Raw genomic sequence first — 19,224 nt, forward strand, 5'->3', positions numbered from 1 at the left:
TTTAGATGAAAGATGTATCTGTTTTCACTCACTTTAGCAGTTGTAATGTGTACCGTGCTAACCTGTTAGCATTAGCACTAAACACGGCAACACTTTAATTGTGCAATCTGTGTAAAAAAATGTATTACATGTATGATTACAGACTACATTGCAGTTGTCAGCTGGTCCCAGTGTTACAGTAGTTACCCTTACTGCTTTAATGAAGCAAAATACAACAGAAGTACACACTGGGTCTGTGGCATGATGGCGTTGGAAGGTCAGGTTTTTGGAGAAGCTTGCACATTAAAGAGTTTGCCAGCACTTGACAGAGAGGTGTTCATTGAGATAAATTTATAATCAAGGTTAAAAGACCATCAAGGGTGTGACCAGATCTGTAGAGCCTTAGTGTGATTTTTCTGTTTTGTATTCTCCTTGTTTTTTGAATAATTGCACGTGGTGTTGTACATTTTGCTCAGCTATTGGTACAGTACTGCTGTTGCTGTATTATGTGTATTTTATAGATGTCCTTACACCTGTCCAGGTACTTCAGTTTAGATTAGCCAAGCTGAACTGTAAACTGTCGCGCTCATATTCTTGATTTCAAAGATATTTGTTATTTTACATATTTAGTTCATTTCTATTTTTAATGCATTACTCCTGACATATACAGTATTCTTGGTATATCTTACTCTGAATAATATTGCCCTTTATGCACCAAAATACATGAGCAAATATCTTATATGAAGATCTACTTTTAAACACACGTAACTCTCACATGTTGGTTACACCCACAGACTGTATAAAAAGATGGCCGACATGACAGCTCCCTAAAAGTGAAGCCAAACCCTCTCTATCGCCCCCTGCTGACTGGCTGCAGTATAGCTCATAAAGCCCGCCTCCTCCATGTTAACAGATGGGACATGAGTCAAACTATAAAATGAAAATACACACCCGATACATTTTTCTCAAACATGGTTTCTGTCATTATAGTTAGTTCTTATCCTGCTGATTTATGTCCAAGTGTTCATTTTTCTGACAAGTTTATTTTTAATTAGTTATTTGATGCTGTCAGGATGATGATTGACAGCTCTGTTGACAAATTCGGCTCCTGCAGCCGATCAGTTCTGGGTGAGCAGAGTGGAGGACGATCCGCGAGTAGAAACGTAACTAAAACAATCACTAAAATCATTGAAGTTTCCATACCTGTGAACTTTAACCTCAGACCGACACAAGAAGCTGTTCTGCTGTTAAACAAGCCGGCGTGCGGGATCCTTGCTGTTTTTTCGGTAAGTTAAGTGTGTGTTTGGGTTAGTGAAAGTGGCTACGGCCGCTTCACTCGCCGATCTCTACTGCGCAGACTCTGGCTCTGTATGACGTCACCATCGCAAGATGCCAGCGCCTATCACAGGGGCTGTTTTGGCATCACTTTTGTACAATGGGAGCAGATGGAGACGCGTCGTCCATCCATATATACAGTCACTGGTTACACCCCATAAATATATACAGCATGTGGGCCTACTTTTGAGGACTTTTAATGTATTGTAATCTATAAGCTCTTCAAATATTGTTTTATGCAAAATCTTGATTTGTAAAGTAATAAGTAAGTACAGCCATCAGATAAATGTAGTACAGTAGAATACTCCCCCTGAAATGTAGTAAAGTAGAAGCGCAGACTTGTGTAAAAAGGATGTTAAGTACCTCACTACTTCAGTCCTCTAATAACTTCCGACATATGAGCAGGAAACACACCAGACACAATAAAAGGAGAGACCATGTGTAGTGCTGAAATCATGCTTTATTAAATCAGTAATGCATAAAACTCAAGGAGGATGAATTATAGTTCTACATCAAAAGATCAATTAAATCAAAGTGCAGGGTAACCCATTTCTGCTATTCTTTCCTCACAGGAGATGGAGTGGCTGTGTTCAGGAAGCAGACAATGACCCTGACTACTGACAAGGTGAAATGACTAAAAGCTACAAACACTCACACTCAAACACAGAAACACATTAGCTAACTATCCTCCAAGAGATGGCGCTGCTTCTGCACAGCAGAGCCGGCTTTGACTTTGTCTTAATTTATGGCCAGGAGATGTTATGTTTTAAAAAGCCAGTCCGACCATCCTGTGCCAGAAGCAGCGCTCTTAAATATAATGATCAAAACGCTGAGAGTGCAGGCCGCTCGCACTCTGAGCTGGTCATCAAATCATGGTGGTATGACACGGTCAGTCTGAGCACAAGGCCAGTTCATGCTGCTTACATGAGGGTAACGCAAACAGCACTCAGGGTCTTACGCTCATGGTACAACTCATAGGAAACTGTAATATCGCACGCACAGATGCGTGACTAAAACAATAACTTTCTGTCTTTCTGTTTGTGGTTCATAACATCAACAGGGAGCCTCTCTACCTGTTGAGGCAATCTTAAAGACTTCAACTTATTGTTGAGGCACATAGTTTAGTTTCTTGGTTTGACAGGGTATTCGTTCTAGGTGAAACTTTCTCCTGTTAAAACATTTGTTCTTTAGTTTCAGTTAATATTATTGTCATAAATAACAATGCATACATTTCCCATAACCGTTAAATTCGGCTATATACATTATGTACATGTCACAGAAAAGTGGTTCAAAAATCCTAAGTCATAATTGTCCAATATGGCACATTTTATAACAACTTTAGACTTTAGTCTAGTTTGGCATAAATTAATGTCAATTTTGGTACAAAAATAGTTTATATTTACAAGAACAGAAATCCAGATCTTTATCAAGTATTATTGCTGCTAATTCACTAAATAAAAGGTTCTGGATGAAGGGAAAAGGGATATAAATTAGCTTTTTTTTTTTTACATGGACCAAATGTCAAAAGTTGACAGTTGCCGAGACGGAGTCTTCGGTGAAGTCTCCGCCACAGTCTTCGATAACTTGATAGGAGAAGTCACTCATTCCTTCTCAGATGGAGTTGGGGATTTGGGAGTAGGGGACTTTGGTGTTGGGGATTTTGGTGAGACTGGAGACTTAACTCTATGAGGTGACTTGATTGGCTCGGGGGACTTGACTCGCTGAGGAGATTTGACTGGTTCAGGGGACTTGGCAAGAGGGGACTTAGCCTCGGGAGAGGTAACTCTAGGAGGGGCAACTGCTTTCTCCCTGGACTCTGACTTGTGGATGGTCAGAGTGAAATGAGCCTCTTGTGTGCCTCCAGAATTTTCCAGACGCACACTGTAGCTGCCTTCATCTGACATCTCAACAGCAGAGATCTCAAAGTTTGAGTTGTACTGAGTAGAGATGATGTGGTGATGGGCAGTGGAACCAACAACTGCTCCATTGTGCAGCCAGGTGATAGATGGCGCTGGTTCACCATCCACATCACAGTCAAACCTTACAGAATTCCCCTCCTCTACAGTCAGGGACTTAGGCTTGGTAAGGAACTTGGGAGAAACTCTCGGCTTCTCCCTTGGCTTCTCAACAACAGTGGTTGAATCTATGGTCATGGTTTTAGTTTCCTTCACTGTTGTTTTAGAGGAGGAGACATGATACATCTCTGTTCTGGTCATCTCTGGGAGATGGGAGGATGGAGGCTCCTCATCTTTGCGAAGGGATGAGAAGGCAGCATATTCTGCTCCTGCTACATCCAATGTGGCATAGTCAGAAGTTTCTCCTTTGGCATTCCTGCAGACAACACGGTAAGTGCCGGCATCTTCAGTCACACAGTTGATGATCTGGAGAGTCAGAACCCCACTGAGGTTGGTAATGTGGTATTTGCTACTTCGATTAATCTCTTTTCCATTGTGGAACCACCTGACTTCTGGTTCTGGTTTGGCCTGCATATTAAGGGTAAACTTTGTGTTGGAGCCATAGGGCACGCGATGGGAACGCATCCTGATGGTAATCCGTGGGGCGTGGTCAAGGCTGAAAGGAGCCTGTGTCACCACCTCAACCTTCTTCTCCACTGATCTTCTCTCTGATCTCAGAGCCTGCTTTCTCTCCTCATACCGAGACGCAAAGTCAACTCTTGGAAGAGTCACTTCTGTCTTTACAACCTTTCCAGGGATGGGAGATCTCCTCTCAGGCTCAGCCATTGGGATTTTCTTGATTGGTTTCGGAATATATTCTGAGGAAAAAGCTGTCAGGTGCTCAGATTCAATTCCCTCAGAGTATGCAACAGTGACCGTTGTTTCCTTCTTGGTGGTTCGAGTCTTTTCCTCAAACTCCATGCGTTTAAGTTCACTCTTGTAGGAGGAGATTCTCTGAGCAGTTGTGTGTGGGCGCAGAAGCTCCTGATCTTCCCTCTCTTCATATACTCTCTGCTTCTGTCTTGGAGGTTTGTATGTAGCTTTGTCATGACGATGGCGGAGGTCAACAAAACTAGGGCCAGCCTCATATTTAGATGGAATTCGGTAGGAATCATATCTGTGGATTTCTTCTCCCTCTTCATCATCACTGTAGACTCTTCTAGGTGACGAGGGACGTAAGGCAGACAGCTCAAAGCGAACTGGGCTGAGGCTAGGTGGAGAAGCAGAGTAGCCAAGCTCCAGCTCTTCCTCGAGACGCAGCCTTTCCTCCTCCGTTCTCTTCATTGACAGGTACTCATCCACAGGCAGTAGCAGCTCCTCGTCTGACAGGTCACCCAGGGACCTCCTCCTGATCCTGTGGTAGGCGTCCATCTCAGGGGAAGGAGTGCGGTGCCTTGCAGGCCTGACGGTCTCCAAATCATCCTGAGTCATGGAAGAGATGCGCCACTTAGGCTTGTACTGGTCCTTGATCCTGATAGGCACCTCATAGAATTGCTCCCACCTTGAAAGGCGAATACGCTTCATTCTTTTCTGCTTGATTTTCTCCATAGGCTCAGGGAACTCATACTGATCCCGTAGCTTCTTATACCACTTCATGTCAGATAATGGTTGGAAGTGTTTTATTTCCACGTCCTCCTCAAGAACAGCGGGATTAACAACACGAGGAGTTGGGACGACATAGGGCATACGCAGCCTCTTCTCATCTGCCCTCTTCTTCCTCTCCTCTTTTTCTTTCTGTATCTCAGCCTCCGTCTTTTCACCCTTCTTTGTTGTCACAGCAGGTTTGAACATGGTAGCTGCCTCCCTTACAGCTTGTACTGCTGCAGGTGGTAGAGGTGTAATAACAGTGCCAGCCAAAATCTGAGACAGCCTGACCTTTTTTTCCAATTCCTCCTTTCCAGCTGCTGCTTGTTTTTCCTTTTTAGTCATCTCATATTCCTTCTTTACATGAGTGACGCGTTCTACTTTGAGAGTGGCCTGGCAACTGGCTGATCCAGCAGAGTTGGTTGCAGTAAGTCTGTACACGCCAGAGTCTTCAGGAAGAGTGTCTCTCACATGAAGGATGAAATAATCCAAACCCTCATGTACAACCTCAATTGATGGTCCAAAGGCTAAAGGCGTGCCATCCTTCTCCCACTTCAGGGTGGGATGACCAGAAACTCTAATCTCAAAGCGCACATTCTGGCCCTCTCTGCACTCAACATTTGCAAGAAGGCGTTTGAACATAGGCCTCAAGGTAAGATCTGCAGGTTTAGGTCGAGGAACAACAGTAAGGCGCGCCTTGCAGCTGTCATCACCGTACCTGTTACGGGCAACAACACTGTATTCAGCGTCATCTTCAACATCAAGGTTGTGGATAATCAGCTGGTACAGACCCTTGTCGCTGACAAAGGTGTATTTCTTGTCATCATGTCCAGGGATGAGCTTCTGTCCAGATTTGTGCCAGATGACACGAGGCTCAGGGTGAACAGTGATTGTGACACCAAAGCGCACATCCTCACCAATGTAGGCTGTATGGTTGACCAGAGGAAGGGTGAACTCTGGTGGCTTCTGAAGCATTCTGGCAGTGTCCACTCTGCGCTTTGTTCTCTTGACCACACGAGTAGTAAAGAAGTCGCGGTAAGATCTTACACTGTTGATGAAAAGCTCTGCGTAACCACTGTCCTCACCATACTCATTCACAATCTTGCATCTATAAGTACCATCATCCGATCTTGTGACCTTGTTGATCGTGATTACAGCCAGTCCATCCTCATATTCAATTTCATATTTGTCACCTGCTTCAAGTTGCCTGACGCCACAATACCATGTCACTTCAGTGGTGCTATCATAGTTTTCAATGTTGCAGATGAATTTCACACTGTCACCCTCATTTGCCACTGCATGGCCAATCTGGCCTGCAACAGGACCATTTTCAAATGGCGCAATCTTGACTTTGGCGACAAAGACACCACGCTGGGCCCTGATGGAGCCGCCGCTGGCCACTCGAGCTGCAGAGACAACAGTGTTCCATTCTTTCTTCACCATTGTCTGGTAGTATCTCTTATGTCTGCTAGTTGTGATTGCTCTGGTGCTGATCTCCTCTGCAGGTTTAACCAACCAAGGATGTGCTAGAGCTTCAGCAGCGGTCATACGATGCTTACGTTCCTTTGTCATTAAGCGGTCTGTGAAGTCTAATGCATCAACACTGACCTGCTTGAAGGATTCGTCATCATAACTGTAGGCCGCATTGGAGATGTTGTCGATCATCTGTTGGTTGGTTTCAGCTGTGAATGGATTAAGTCCACTGAGGAGCACATAGGCAAGGACACCAACTGACCACATGTCAGTGACACTGCTAACCATGTCACACTGGTGGATCTCAGGGGCAGCGTACTCTGCAGTGGTATACTGAACCTTGATTTGGTCTCCTGGGGTCAGGTGTCTGGACTGGCCCAACTCGATTATCTTAACATTAGAGCTGGTTCTAGTAGTGTATACAATGTTCTCAGGTCTAATATCAAAGTGACCATAGCTCTCACCATGCAGGAATTCAAGAGCTGAGCAGATCTGTTTGATGTAGTTGACAATCTCGCGTTCATTTAGCTCAAACTCTGCTGTGTTAAGACGCTCAAAGATGTCAACACCAGATATGAAGTCATAGATCATCACCAGCTCCTCTGGGCTGTCAAAAGACTCGTGGAGGAGGAGGAAGTTAGTGTGTTTGGCCAGATTCAGTGTTGCTATTTCCTTCTTGATTATTGCTTGATCAGCGCCTCTTACTTTGACAAATTTAGCCATGTAGGTCTTCTCAGAGCTAGTGTTTACACAGCGGTGTACAATACCAAACTGTCCTCTGCTCAGTTCCTCTGCAATGGCATATTTGTTGTGAAGATTCTTGGCTTCAGAGTGTGGAGCCTTGCCCTTGGGCACACGTCCAGTATCGTCAACCTCCCTGTCATATAGAAGAACTCTGGATTTGTCCTCCTTGGTCATGACTGGTCCAGTGGTCTCCGATGGTGCACTCTGTCCAAACTTATTCTCAGCAATGACTCTAAACTGATAGCTGGTTCCACCAAACAGATTGATAACAGTGTAGTGGGTGTCACGGGACTGGGCAACTCGCTGCCATCTCTCAGCAGTTGTTGGGCACTTCTCAATGATGTAGCTGATGACCTTGCTACCACCATCATTTGCTGGGGCTACCCAGCTCAGTGTGACCGAGTCTCTAGAGACGTCACTGGCTTTGATACCACGTGGAGGATCAGGCACATCAGCCACATCCAGCTCAACTGTCTGTTGATCAATGCCAAATCTATTCTTAGCACACACAATGTAGAAACCAGCATCCTTCTTTTCCACACCATTGGGGAACACCAAAGAAGTGAATGACCTGGTGACGATGACCTGGTAGTGACCGTTGCTGTCAATGAGATCTTGTCCCTTCTGCCATGTGATGACAGGATCTGGTTTGCCACCGAATGGAATCTTGATATTGACCACTTCTCCACGCAGGGCTGGGATGGCTTCCTTGTCCTTTAGGTTCTTCGGCAGGTTGATCTTGGCAGGAACTAAAAAGAAAAGGATTGAGATGTCATGTTTTGCTGAATTAAAAAAAAATTAAATATGTTTACATTACTCTTGTATAAGTCAGTGCTAGAAAACTGTGGTGTAGTTGGACAAATTTGGTGTCTGTGAGCTTACTTTCAACATCCAGAGAGACTGTAGCACAGATGGAGCCACCCTGGTTTGTTGCCCTTATCTGGTACACGGTGGAATCTTCCTCATCAGCCTCGGTAATGACCAGCTGGTGGTAACCTCCCTTAAATTCCTGGATCTTAATTTTCTTTCCGTCAGAGTGGATTTCCTTTCCTCGTCTGAACCATTTAATAACAGGCTTAGGCTGCCCTGTGATTTTGCAGACGAGGGTTGCATTGCTCTTGTACTTGACGCTCATGTTCCTCAGCTCTTCCTTGAAGGCAGGAGCACGGATCTCTACAGCTGTGGCTGGAACAATGGGAGCAGTCTCTTCGCTGTAGTCGCTTTGTCCTCCAAGGTTCTCGCACTTCACACGGAAGATGCACTCAACACCTTCGGTCAGACGCTTGACAGAGAACACAGTCTGTTTAATCTCATCCATGGTCACCGGTGTCCATTCACTCCATTCCTTCTTGTCCTTCTTGTGCTTCTTCTCAAGGCAATAGCTCTTGATCTTGGATCCCCCATCACTGAGTGGAGGCTTCCAGGAAACCACGCAAGAATCCTTGGTGATTCCAGAAACAACTGGCAAAAGAGGTGGTGATGGTTTCTCTGTGAACAGAAAATATATTAATCATTGTCAGTAACTTTGCACTTTGTGTGCCTGGATATCATGTACAATGATATGGTGTATTATAGTTTTATGGTTACATTAATGGCCATAAATCGATGATGCACTTGAAAATAAATGAATATGCGATTAAACGTACCCAGTTGGCTCTTGATAAGGATAGGTGAAGAGAGTTCCAGTGGTTCGCTGTTGCCATAGCGATTCTGGGCATACACACGGAAGAAGTATCCGGCACTGTCAATGAGATTTGGTACACGGCAAGATGTACTATTGATGGACGATGAGACAAGTTCCCACTCAGTGCCCTCCTTGTCCTCACGCTTCTCCACGATGTAATTGGTAATCATGCTGCCTCCGTCGTCCCTGGGAGGCTTCCAGCTGATGATAACAGAGTTCTTCAGGAGGGCATCCAGAACAATGGGACCCTGAGGCATGTCAGGTTTGTCTGGAAATAAATGTACCATATATTCATTATAAATCCAATAACATTTAAAAAACAAACAAACATGTTTTGTTGCTGAAAAAATTGAATATAATCCTAAGTATATATATATATGAATATAATCATACCATAAATTTCAACATTGAATGCCGTGTCAGCCCTGCCAAAGTGGTTGTGCAGTCTGATCCGGTATTTGCCTCCGTGGACTCTGCGCTGCACGTTCTTGATAATCAGGTGTGTATAGTGCTCTGTGGTCTCAATACTAATGTCCTCTGTGTTCTCCAGGGTCTTTGACCCATGAAGCCACATGATTTTGGGCTCGGGACGGCCAATGTAGACTGCGTGTATGCGCAGAGTGGTTCCCAGGCCAGCGTAGTAGGTTTCCTTCAGAGGGTAGTCAGGATGGAAGGATGAAGCAGCTTCCAACACCAGGATGCCAGTGGTCTCAGCCTCTCCGGCGTCGTTGATGGCTTTGCAGGTATACGCTCCCTCATCCTCCTGTTGGTCTGTCATGATGGATAGAGAGTGGTTGCGGCCGTCAGAGCTCATCTCGTACTTGCGTGACTCAACAATCTCCTTGCCAGCATGATACCACTTGATGTCAGGGACAGGTCTGCCAATAATCTGGCACTTCATAACAGCAGGCTGGCCAAGCTTGGTAGTTACTTCATCCATTTCCTTTCTTAGACCTGGCTTATTTTCAACTGTGTGCAAAAACAGAAAGTACATTTAGGAAAAACGTGCATTCAATTAAGGTCAGATATTGAATAATGAATTAACATTCAATACCACTGCTATGTGGGTAATACCCAGCTGTATGTCCTACTAAAATCCAACAGTAATGACATGACTTGGAGCCATATTGTCTTGCTTGACTGATATCAAATTCTGGATGTCCAAAAACTTTCGAACAACTCCAAGACAGAGATCATTATAATCAATCCCTCGAAATCTCGTAATGATATTGATCCACATTATATCAGGTTTAGGTCAGTTATCTACCTATGTGAAAGAAGAGGCCAGAAACCTTGGAGTGGTTTTTGACACTAGTCTCTCCTTTAACACTCAGGTGTCGAAAGTAGTGTAGTCATGTTTCCATCAGCTCAGACTGATCTCTAAGATTTGACCTTTTCTCGCTTTCTCGGACGTAGAAACAGTCATTCATGCTTATATTACCTCTAGGCTTGCAGGCTAGGGCTTAATAAAATGCTGCTGCTCAGCCTGTAACGCTCAAACAGATGTGAGCAAATCACTCCACTTCTTGCTGACCTTCACTGGCTACCAGTCAATTTTAGAATTGATTTTAAGATTTTAGTGCCTGTTTTTAAAGCCTTACATGGTAAGGCACCATCTTATATCTGTGTTGTTTTAACTTTTTACGTGCCAGATCGCTGTTTGAGATCCTCTGGCAGGAACTTTCTGTCTGTTCCAGAATCTCGCCTTGTGACTAAAGGTGATCAGGCTTTCTCTGTTCGAGCCCCTAAGCTTTGGAATCCTCGCCAGAGGATCTCAAATTCGCTGAGTCATTGTACTCTTTTAAATAGTTATTGAAGACTTTCTTTTATCTAAGTGCGTTATCTTAATTGGTGTACTTTTTCCACTTATTTATTTTTATTATGGTTATTTTAACATCTTAATATAACTTTTTTTCTTTTGTCCACCTGTTTTTACTCCTTGTATTTTAATGTTTGTCTATAAGGCCCCTTGTAACTTCGGTTTTGAAAGATGCATTATAAATAAAGTTGTTGTTATTATTATTATTATTATCATTATTATTATTATTATTGTTACAATGAAAAGTAAAGTTACTAGGTTCATGTTAGGGAGACTCCTACAAATAATGTTCACACAACACACAACATATTTCAATGTACTCACCACTCAGTTTGGTCTTGATGCATGTGGCAGTCCTACGAGGTCTACTCATTCCTGTCTCATTCTCAGCAAACACTCTGAACTCGTACTCTGTGGCCTCAGCCAGTCCAGGCATGGTGAACTCCTTTTCTTTCAGCCTCTGCTTGTTGCACTTTTTCCATGTGCTCTCAATGGACTTCCTGTACTCCACCCAGTAGCCCAGGACCTCCTTTCCACCATCACATTCTGGAGCTTGCCAGCGGATGGTGATGGAGTTGTTCGATACTTTCACTATGTCGATCTCGCCTGGTTGGCTTGGTTTGTCTTGAAAGGAAAAAAATAAAAGTAAGCTTGATTAACAGTTATTCTGACCCACACGATAATCCCTACATCTTTTTTAACTATGGGAAGTTGTCACATGAAGAATTGAGTCATGGTAATTCCCCTAGGTTTTGAGTACTGCTGTCAGGTGAAAAATGTATCTAATTAATTAAAGGCTTTGCAATTAATTAATTGCGTTGTCTGTGTGAAACACCACTTCACTTGTATACTTAGTCAGTATGCATTACCGAGTTTCTAGATGGTTATATCCTACTTCCATACTAAATTGTACTCTATTCTACACCTTATTAGGTCTCAATTCACAATCTACTATAATCTCATTGCTTTGCTCCCCTTCAGTCCCCCCAACACACCTGCACCTCTGCAAATAGCTGATGGCCCCGCCCCCCCTCTTTCTGTCCGTTTCTCTCTGTCTCCTATGTTGACTGTCTTCATCAGCGGTATGTGTTATTATGTCGCAAAAATTAAATATTTTCACTCAGTTTTCACAGCACGTGTGCCGCGTATGCACGAGGAATATTATTATGTAGCATCTCAAAACGATCGATCGTTACCAAATGACTTAGGCACCTTTACAAGCTTTAAAACAGCGACAGATTTAGGTTTGTTTTATAAAGAAAAGACTGCTGCTCAGTCAATGAAGTTACAGTAGGGACAGACCAAAGGACATGTCTGTCTGTGTGTGTGTGTTTCTCTGCAGAGCGTGTGTTGAACCTGTTCGCGATAGGTAGGCTACGGGTTCATTTTTACAAAGCTGCCTTATACAGTTGTATGATCAGTGACAGGGGATATAACAGAGTGCGATTGATCTACGTTATTTTTTTATATGCGTTATTTCAACAGCCCTAATTTTAAGTGAAATATTATAACATTTGATGCACCATGTCAGTTAAAAGTCCCCCAAATATAATTATAATATAATAATTAACCGTGATAATAATTGTGAGTTAAACATTTTTTACACAGGAAGAAACTCACCGAATGGATCTTTGCATGTGACAGGGTCAGACAAAGGACCAGCCTGGCTCTCGCCGATGTTGTTGACAGCAACAATGCGGAACTGGTAGTCTGCATCAGGGGTGAGTCCAGGTAGAGTAAACATGGTTGAGGTAATCTTGGTCTGGTGCCGGGACCATGTCTCAGCAGACACCAGCTTGTACTCTACAAAGTAGCCAGTGATGGCAGAGCCACCATCATCCTTTGGTCTGGACCAGGCCAATGCAACAGAGCTCTTTGTGACATCCATGATTTCTGGTGGGGTGCCTGAAGGCTCAGGAGGACCTGGTTTGACAACAGTTTATTTTTTGAGACATTAATAAATGAACTTATTTTGTTCAAAGACACTCACGACGGACAAGATGGATACTTACAAAGAGGAGTCTTAGGCACCAGTGGCTGCTCCGACTTCAGAGAGGAGCTGACACCGAAGGAGTTTTCAGCTGTTACCTTGAAGTGGTACTCTGTTCCCTCCTTCAGGCCCTTGACAACCAGCTGAGTGTCGGTTACTCTTGAGTCCACAGTGTACCAGGCATTTCTGGCTGTCTCACGTCTTTCTACAATATAACCCAGGATCTCTGAACCACCATCATCTGTGGGTGCCTTCCAGGACACCTTGACAGAGTTGGCCTGGATTTCCTCAAAGAGCATTGGTCCTTCTGGAGCACTTGGGCGACCAATGACTTTTACCTTGATTTGGGCCTTCTTCTTACCAACCCTATTCTCCAGCAAGAGGTCGTACACACCAGTGTCGCTTCTCTCTGCTCCTTTGATTACCAGCTCACTAACGTCCTCAGTGGAAGCAATCATGGCCATGGTGGAGACTGCACCGCCATCCTTGGACCATTTGCAGGTTGGGTGAGGTTTACCCTTGATAGGCACTGAAAGTCTAACCACCCCTCCCTGGCGGACCACATACAAATCTTTGTATTTGAGCTCAAGGTCATAGTCTGGGGATTCTGGAAGAGAAAAAAGTTGCAAAGGTTTTTCCATATTAGTTTTGGATATGTACAATTGATCTTCATGCAGCTGTAGTTAGTTTAACCTATGAGTTCTTACCAAGCATCTCTGTCACAGTGACAGTTCCGGGCACCTCAGCAGGCTCTCCAGAGCCACCAGCATTGCAAGCCATTACACGGAATTTGAACTCCTCTCCTTGTGGCATGTTTGTCAGCGTGTACTCGCAGATTAGAGATGGTGTGGTATTGCACTTGATCCAGGCCATAGTGCCTACCTTCTGCATCTCAATCAGGTAACCATCAACTCTTGCATCTCCTTCCTCATCAGGAGGACTCCAAGCAAGCGACACAGAGGACTTGGTGGTATCTGTGATCCTTGGGTTCTGAGGACAGCCAGGTGGATCTGAGCAGAAAAGAGAATCATGTGATAATTATAGCTGCTGCTTTACAAGATGTAATGATTCTATACTTGCTCTTTTTTAAGTTTTCTCTAAAAATCCTGTGTAACTAATCCTTTTTTCTGACGGTTGTCCTACCAATGGGATCTGTTGCCACTGCTGGTTTAGATGGCAGACTTGGCTTGCTCAGTCCTCTGGCATTGATGGCGGTGATTCTGTGTTCGTACTCCAGGCCCTCGATCAACTCTGTCGACCTATATCTGGTCATGGTGACGGGGTTCTTGTTGGCACGCACCCATCTGTCAGACCTGACTTCTTTGCGCTCAATAATATATCCAGAAACCTCAAGACCACCGTCTTCATCGGGTGGGTTCCAGGCCACGGTCATGCCATCACGGGAAACATCAAAGATGGTTGGACGGCCAGGAGGTCCAGACACATCTGTAGAGGAGGGGGGATATGTTACCTTATTTCTGTTTACATAACTCTGTCCATACAGCAATTGTAATTGAATGTGTGACTTTTAAAGAGCTAAAATACTTACTCTTCAGGCTCCTGCAGGTTACAATCTCAGACTGCAGGAACTCTCCAGTGCCATAACGATTAATTGCAGCTGCACGGAAGACGTACTCATCTCCCTCAATCAGGTTCTCAAATTTGAATGTTGGTCGGCTCACTGAGTCGCACACTGGCACCCACCCAGGTCTGTGAGCATCACGCTGCTCCACCATGTAGCCACTGATGGGAGCTCCGCCATCTCTGACTGGAGGGTCCCAGCTGCAGGTGACGGTGTTTGCATCAATCTCATCAAACCTGATGGGTCCCTTTGGTTCATCAGGTTTGGCTGGTAAAAGAGGATTCAAATAATTATTGGCTCCCGCCAACATAAGGTAAATGTGAATGAAATTAAGTACTTGGCATTGAATGTTTCGGTCTGTCAGTTGTTAATTTAGAAATGGATCATCTAGACTTTATTGTAACCTGCTGTTGAACAGCACCAGCAATATAAAAAAATAAGGAAGGGTCTCTTACAGAGGATGATGACCTTGATGACCTCGCTGATAACACCAACTGCATTCTTCACCTCCAGAGTGTAGTCTCCAGTGTCATCAATCGTGGTGTCAGACATGGTCAGTTTAGAGAACTTGCCAGTGCTCTTGACCTTAACACGGTCTGTGACTTTTATCTTGTTGTCACTGAAGTACCAGGAACAGACGGGAGGAGGCCTGCCAATGATGGGCAGGTCCAGCTCAAGAGTCTTGCCAGCCAGGACATTTACAACCTTCTGAGGAATACTGGAGAAGTCCACCATGGGCATTACTAGAAAGGAAGGCAACATACACAATTTCATCAATAGTTGGGAAACAGATTGTTAACTGAGCTGTGATGTCATTATTAATATTACTGCTGGACAGAAAAATGTGTAAGAATTTCAGGAGACAAGGACAGCAACATTATGTTTTCAATGGTAACCATGAATTCTTAACTTAGCCAAAGGAATGCAGAGTAGTTTTCTTAATTTACATGAACTCTTTTAAAAACATGCTATGTGATACTGCAGGAAGCAAACGTGTGTGGCTGTTACCTCTCTGTTCCTGTACTGTGACAGCTGTGACAAGCTCTTTGGGCTCGCTGGCTCCTCTGCTGTTGATTGCTCTAATTCTGATTAAATACTGCTCGTTCTCATTTAGCTTCTCGATTGTGTGCTCAAGGTCTGTGGTCTTTAGTGTGGCAACCTTCATCCATTTGTCAGTGCCAAACTTGCAGGCTTCGATGACGTAGCCTGTCAGTCTGCTGCCACCATCATGCTCTGGCTTCTCCCAGCCCAGGGTGACGGTAGTTTTGGTGACATCAATCACCTCAAGCTTGTGTGGTTGCAGAGGCACTTCACAAACCAGGATGACATCTGGAGTCTCACAGGGCTCACCAATACCATAGATGTTCTCAGGGAGGACCCTGAAGTAGTACAGCATACCCTCCATCAAGCCGTCAATCTTGTAGGATGTTTTACTGCACTTGGAGGTGACGGTCTTGTAGGCTCTCATGGATGCTTCACGCCTCTCAATAATGTAGTTGTTGACAGGAGCACCCCCATCCACAGCTGGGGCTTCCCAAGAGATGGTAGCAGATTCCTTAGTCAACTCTTTGATCTTGATTGGTCCTGTTGGTCCAGGAGTATCTAACAATAGAAGTACATTTTATTAAAATATAACACTTCTAAAATGCCAGGGTATCCACAAAAATGAATGCTCTGGTACAAGTCACAATTTCCTTAAAATGTATTGTCCTCTGTAATGTTTCATATTTCATTTAAAATCACATTTTCATCTACTTACCATAGACCTTGACCAGAATGTTGACCTCCTGTTTCCCAGCTGAGTTCTCAGCCACCAGTGTGTACTTGCCAGCATCATAGCGGTGGACCTTATCAATGATGAGTGTGGTGGACGTAGTAGTGACCTCAATGAATCCTCTGTTATGAAGGTCAACACCAGGCTTGCTCCAAGTGATGGCAGGATAAGGACGACCTGTGACTTTAACAAACATGCGAAGGGAGCCTCCAGCACGCAGGCAGATGGTCTTCTTCAGGTCATCGTGGAGCTCAAAGTCAGGAGTTTCTGTGTGCGAGAAGGGAGTAATTAATATACATCATGTCTTCTAAACTAAGGAATTTAATTGTTACAACATCATGAAATACTTGAAAAGATTTACTACTGGAGGAAAGCCAATTTTTTTCTGGTTTGCGATGAGATGTCTTTCATGTTATTTTTTTTTATTGTATGAAGCTTCTTTGCTATAAAAGCAATACAAATGAATCTACTATCTCATCTTTTTCTCTAATAAAAATATTGTCAAACTTACTTGCCATATTGGCACTTTTTTTCACATTTTTACCGATGGCTTACCAATTCTCTCCACTGGCTCGGTCTCAGCACAGGGTTCACTGAAGTCTCCTGTACCATTGATGTTGATGCCAGCTACTCTAAAGCAGTACTTCTTGCCTGCAGACAGTCCGGTCACTATGTACTCTGTAGCACGCAAGGTCTTTTCATGGGCTTTACTCCATTCCTCTGCTCCAGCTTCCTGCTTCTCCAGGATGTAGCCCATCACCTCAGCTCCACCGTCCTCCACAGGGCGGGACCAGGCCAGGCTGATGCTGTCAGCATGGGTGTCGGTAATACGAGGGATAGAGGGAGGAGCAGGGGTGCCTGAGAGAAGAGGATACAGGGATCAGTATCAAGTAGATCAATTAACCTCTAATATCATTACGAATTTACTGATGTGTTCATGAACACAGTTGCCCCTTATTCATTTCATAAAAGACAGATTTAGAAAGATCTCATTTATACAATTAAGATTATCAGCCAGATCTTCAGTTGCATTAAATGTTGGGCATTTAGACTTGATCAATCTGAACTTACATGTTGGCACTCTGCAGACAACATACAGGGAAACCTCGCTTGGTTCGCTTTCTCCAGCCTTGTTGATGGCCGTCACTCTGAACTGGTAGATGTTGGCTTCTGTCAATCCGGACACCTTTAGTGTAGTGTCCAGGTGAGCTCCATCCCTGTTCACCTTTACCCAGCGGGCACTCTTCCTCTCGCGCCTCTCCACCAAGTAATGGATCAATGGGCTGCCACCATCACTCTCTGGCTTCAGCCACTCAATTGTGGCAAAGTCCTTTCCTGACACAAGTATCTCTGGAGCACCAGGTGGAGTTGGCACAGCTGGAGAAAGGAAATGGAAAAATGCTTTAGGAGGTTTAAAGGATTTTATTTTTTGTTTTTATACTGGCATTCTTGTTGAAAAATAATAGAGTAGGATCTGAGTTTTTTTTCAGATTTTTCAGATATGACTTTAGCACTTACTGAAAGTGTTTCTTGCAACCATGGGCTCTGACTGGAGGTGGACTCCAGCTCCGTACTTGTTGACTCCCCGGACTCTGAACAGGTACTCTGTGTTCTTGAAGAGCCCAGTGATGTTGCAGGTCAGCTGTTTGCACTCAGCGTGCATGATGACCCAGTTTAGTCTGTTGGTGTCACGCCTCTCCACTATGAAGTAGGAGATCTCGTCACCGCCGTCCTCAAGAGGAGGTTTCCAGCTTAGTGTGCACGACTCCTCTGTGATTTTGCTGATCTCAATGCTGCCTTCGCAAACTCCAGGGGTGTCTGGAAAATATCACGTTCATTGTAATTCACTTTTGATATTCATGACAGATTAATAATTACATTTTAATCCTTAATGCTAAATACTTGAAAAACAAAGCAATCTTACTTACCAAGAACTTTGACGTTGACCTCAGCAGTCTTGGTTCCACTTACATTCCTGACTGTGAGGATGTACTTTCCAGTGTCATCTCTGTCACAGAACTTGATGATGGCCATGGCCTTGGTGGGGGTGTACTGCAGGTGATACTTTTCACACAACTCCAGCTCCCTGTTGCCCTTGGACCAGGAAGCCTTAGGGTCAGGTCTGCCTCCCACTGCAGCGTCCAGAACCAGGTCTGAACCAGCTCTGACCATCACAGTTTCAGATAGGAGTTTGCTATCCAGCTGAGCTTTTGGAGGCTCTGTGGATGGGACAAAGCAACATGGTTATGAAACTATTTAAATAGAAGATAGCACTCATTTGCTGGGGCTGCAATACATGCACACTGAATTAAATCCACCCGCTTAAGCTTTAAAGTGTTGCTCAAGCTGAGAGTGGAAACATGAGAAAATGTCGTATTTTATTTAAGAACTGTTGAGGTCATAGGTATGAAAGTGTGCTGAACTGGTCATATTGTACCAGTTGGATAAGCATCTTACCGAAGTCTGTCTTGCACTGCACAGACCCAGTGGACTCTGAGGGCCTGCTGAAGACCTGGTTGGCATTCTTGGCGATGACTCTGAACTCATAGGGCTCTCCCTCTCCCAGGGCAGTTACAGTGTAGAAAGTGTCTGTCACATTGGTGTAGTTACACTTAAGCCATCGGCCCTCACCAGTCAAAGTGTAAGGCTTACGCTCGACAATGTAGCCCACAATGGGACTGCCACCATCATACAGGGGAGCCGACCATTTGAGGGAGACGGTGGTTCTAGTAACATTTGTGACTTCTGGCTTACTTGGAGGATCTGAAAAAACATCAAAGAATTTTGTCGGACATGTTTTAGTAAAAGGGTATTGAGCAAAAAGCTACTGGATTTACCGATCTTAAACAGAGTAAAAACTCACCAACTGGGTTTTGAGCAACTGCTCCCTTGGAGGCCTCACTGGCTTTGCTCAGCCCAGCACTGTTCATGGCATAAACCCTGAACTGGTACTCAAGGCCTTCAACCAGTCCTTCCACCTTGTAGTAACACTCAAAGCAAGGGATCTTGTTCTCCCTCACCCATAGGATATTGTTCCTTTCCTTCTTCTCGATCCAGTAGCCTGTAACCTTGCTTCCGCCATCATGGTATGGCTCCTCCCATTTCATGGTCATTGTGTTAGCAGAAACATTACAGATTGAGGGTCTTGTTGGTGGGCCAGGAGGTGCTGTGATTAAGAAAGATAATATTTTGTTGTTCATCAAAGTAAGCCTGATTTAATACAACACATAGATTTTATTAATGATTATGATATGTTTTTTGTGTGTATCTGTTTATTTTCCATACAGTGTAAGGATAATACTTTA

At 44.2% G+C, this 19,224-nt stretch overlaps 1 protein-coding gene across 1 annotated transcript in view; it reads right to left on the reverse strand.

Annotated features, from left to right (window-relative positions):
- Positions 1 to 1,756: 1,756 nt before the first annotated feature.
- The window catches only part of LOC138591995 (titin-like), a 170,653-nt gene continuing 153,185 nt past the window's right edge, over positions 1,757 to 19,224 (reverse strand). Inside the window, 19 exon segments of the mRNA XM_069662571.1 lie at positions 1,757 to 7,819; positions 7,953 to 8,558; positions 8,717 to 9,022; positions 9,148 to 9,723; positions 10,898 to 11,197; positions 12,194 to 12,496; positions 12,586 to 13,170; positions 13,271 to 13,573; positions 13,707 to 14,009; positions 14,113 to 14,412; positions 14,601 to 14,888; positions 15,154 to 15,747; positions 15,905 to 16,186; positions 16,475 to 16,777; positions 16,991 to 17,296; positions 17,438 to 17,737; positions 17,848 to 18,138; positions 18,377 to 18,682; positions 18,783 to 19,085. Coding sequence (XP_069518672.1) covers positions 2,916 to 7,819; positions 7,953 to 8,558; positions 8,717 to 9,022; positions 9,148 to 9,723; positions 10,898 to 11,197; positions 12,194 to 12,496; positions 12,586 to 13,170; positions 13,271 to 13,573; positions 13,707 to 14,009; positions 14,113 to 14,412; positions 14,601 to 14,888; positions 15,154 to 15,747; positions 15,905 to 16,186; positions 16,475 to 16,777; positions 16,991 to 17,296; positions 17,438 to 17,737; positions 17,848 to 18,138; positions 18,377 to 18,682; positions 18,783 to 19,085 — 11,459 coding nt within the window. The 3' untranslated portion in view covers positions 1,757 to 2,915.

This window comes from Semicossyphus pulcher, unplaced genomic scaffold (genome assembly GCF_022749685.1).
Source record: "Semicossyphus pulcher isolate SPU_LCO1_2020_fin unplaced genomic scaffold, fSemPul1.0.p SCAF_15, whole genome shotgun sequence".
In the NCBI taxonomy this organism is placed as follows: Eukaryota; Metazoa; Chordata; class Actinopteri; order Labriformes; family Labridae; genus Semicossyphus; species Semicossyphus pulcher.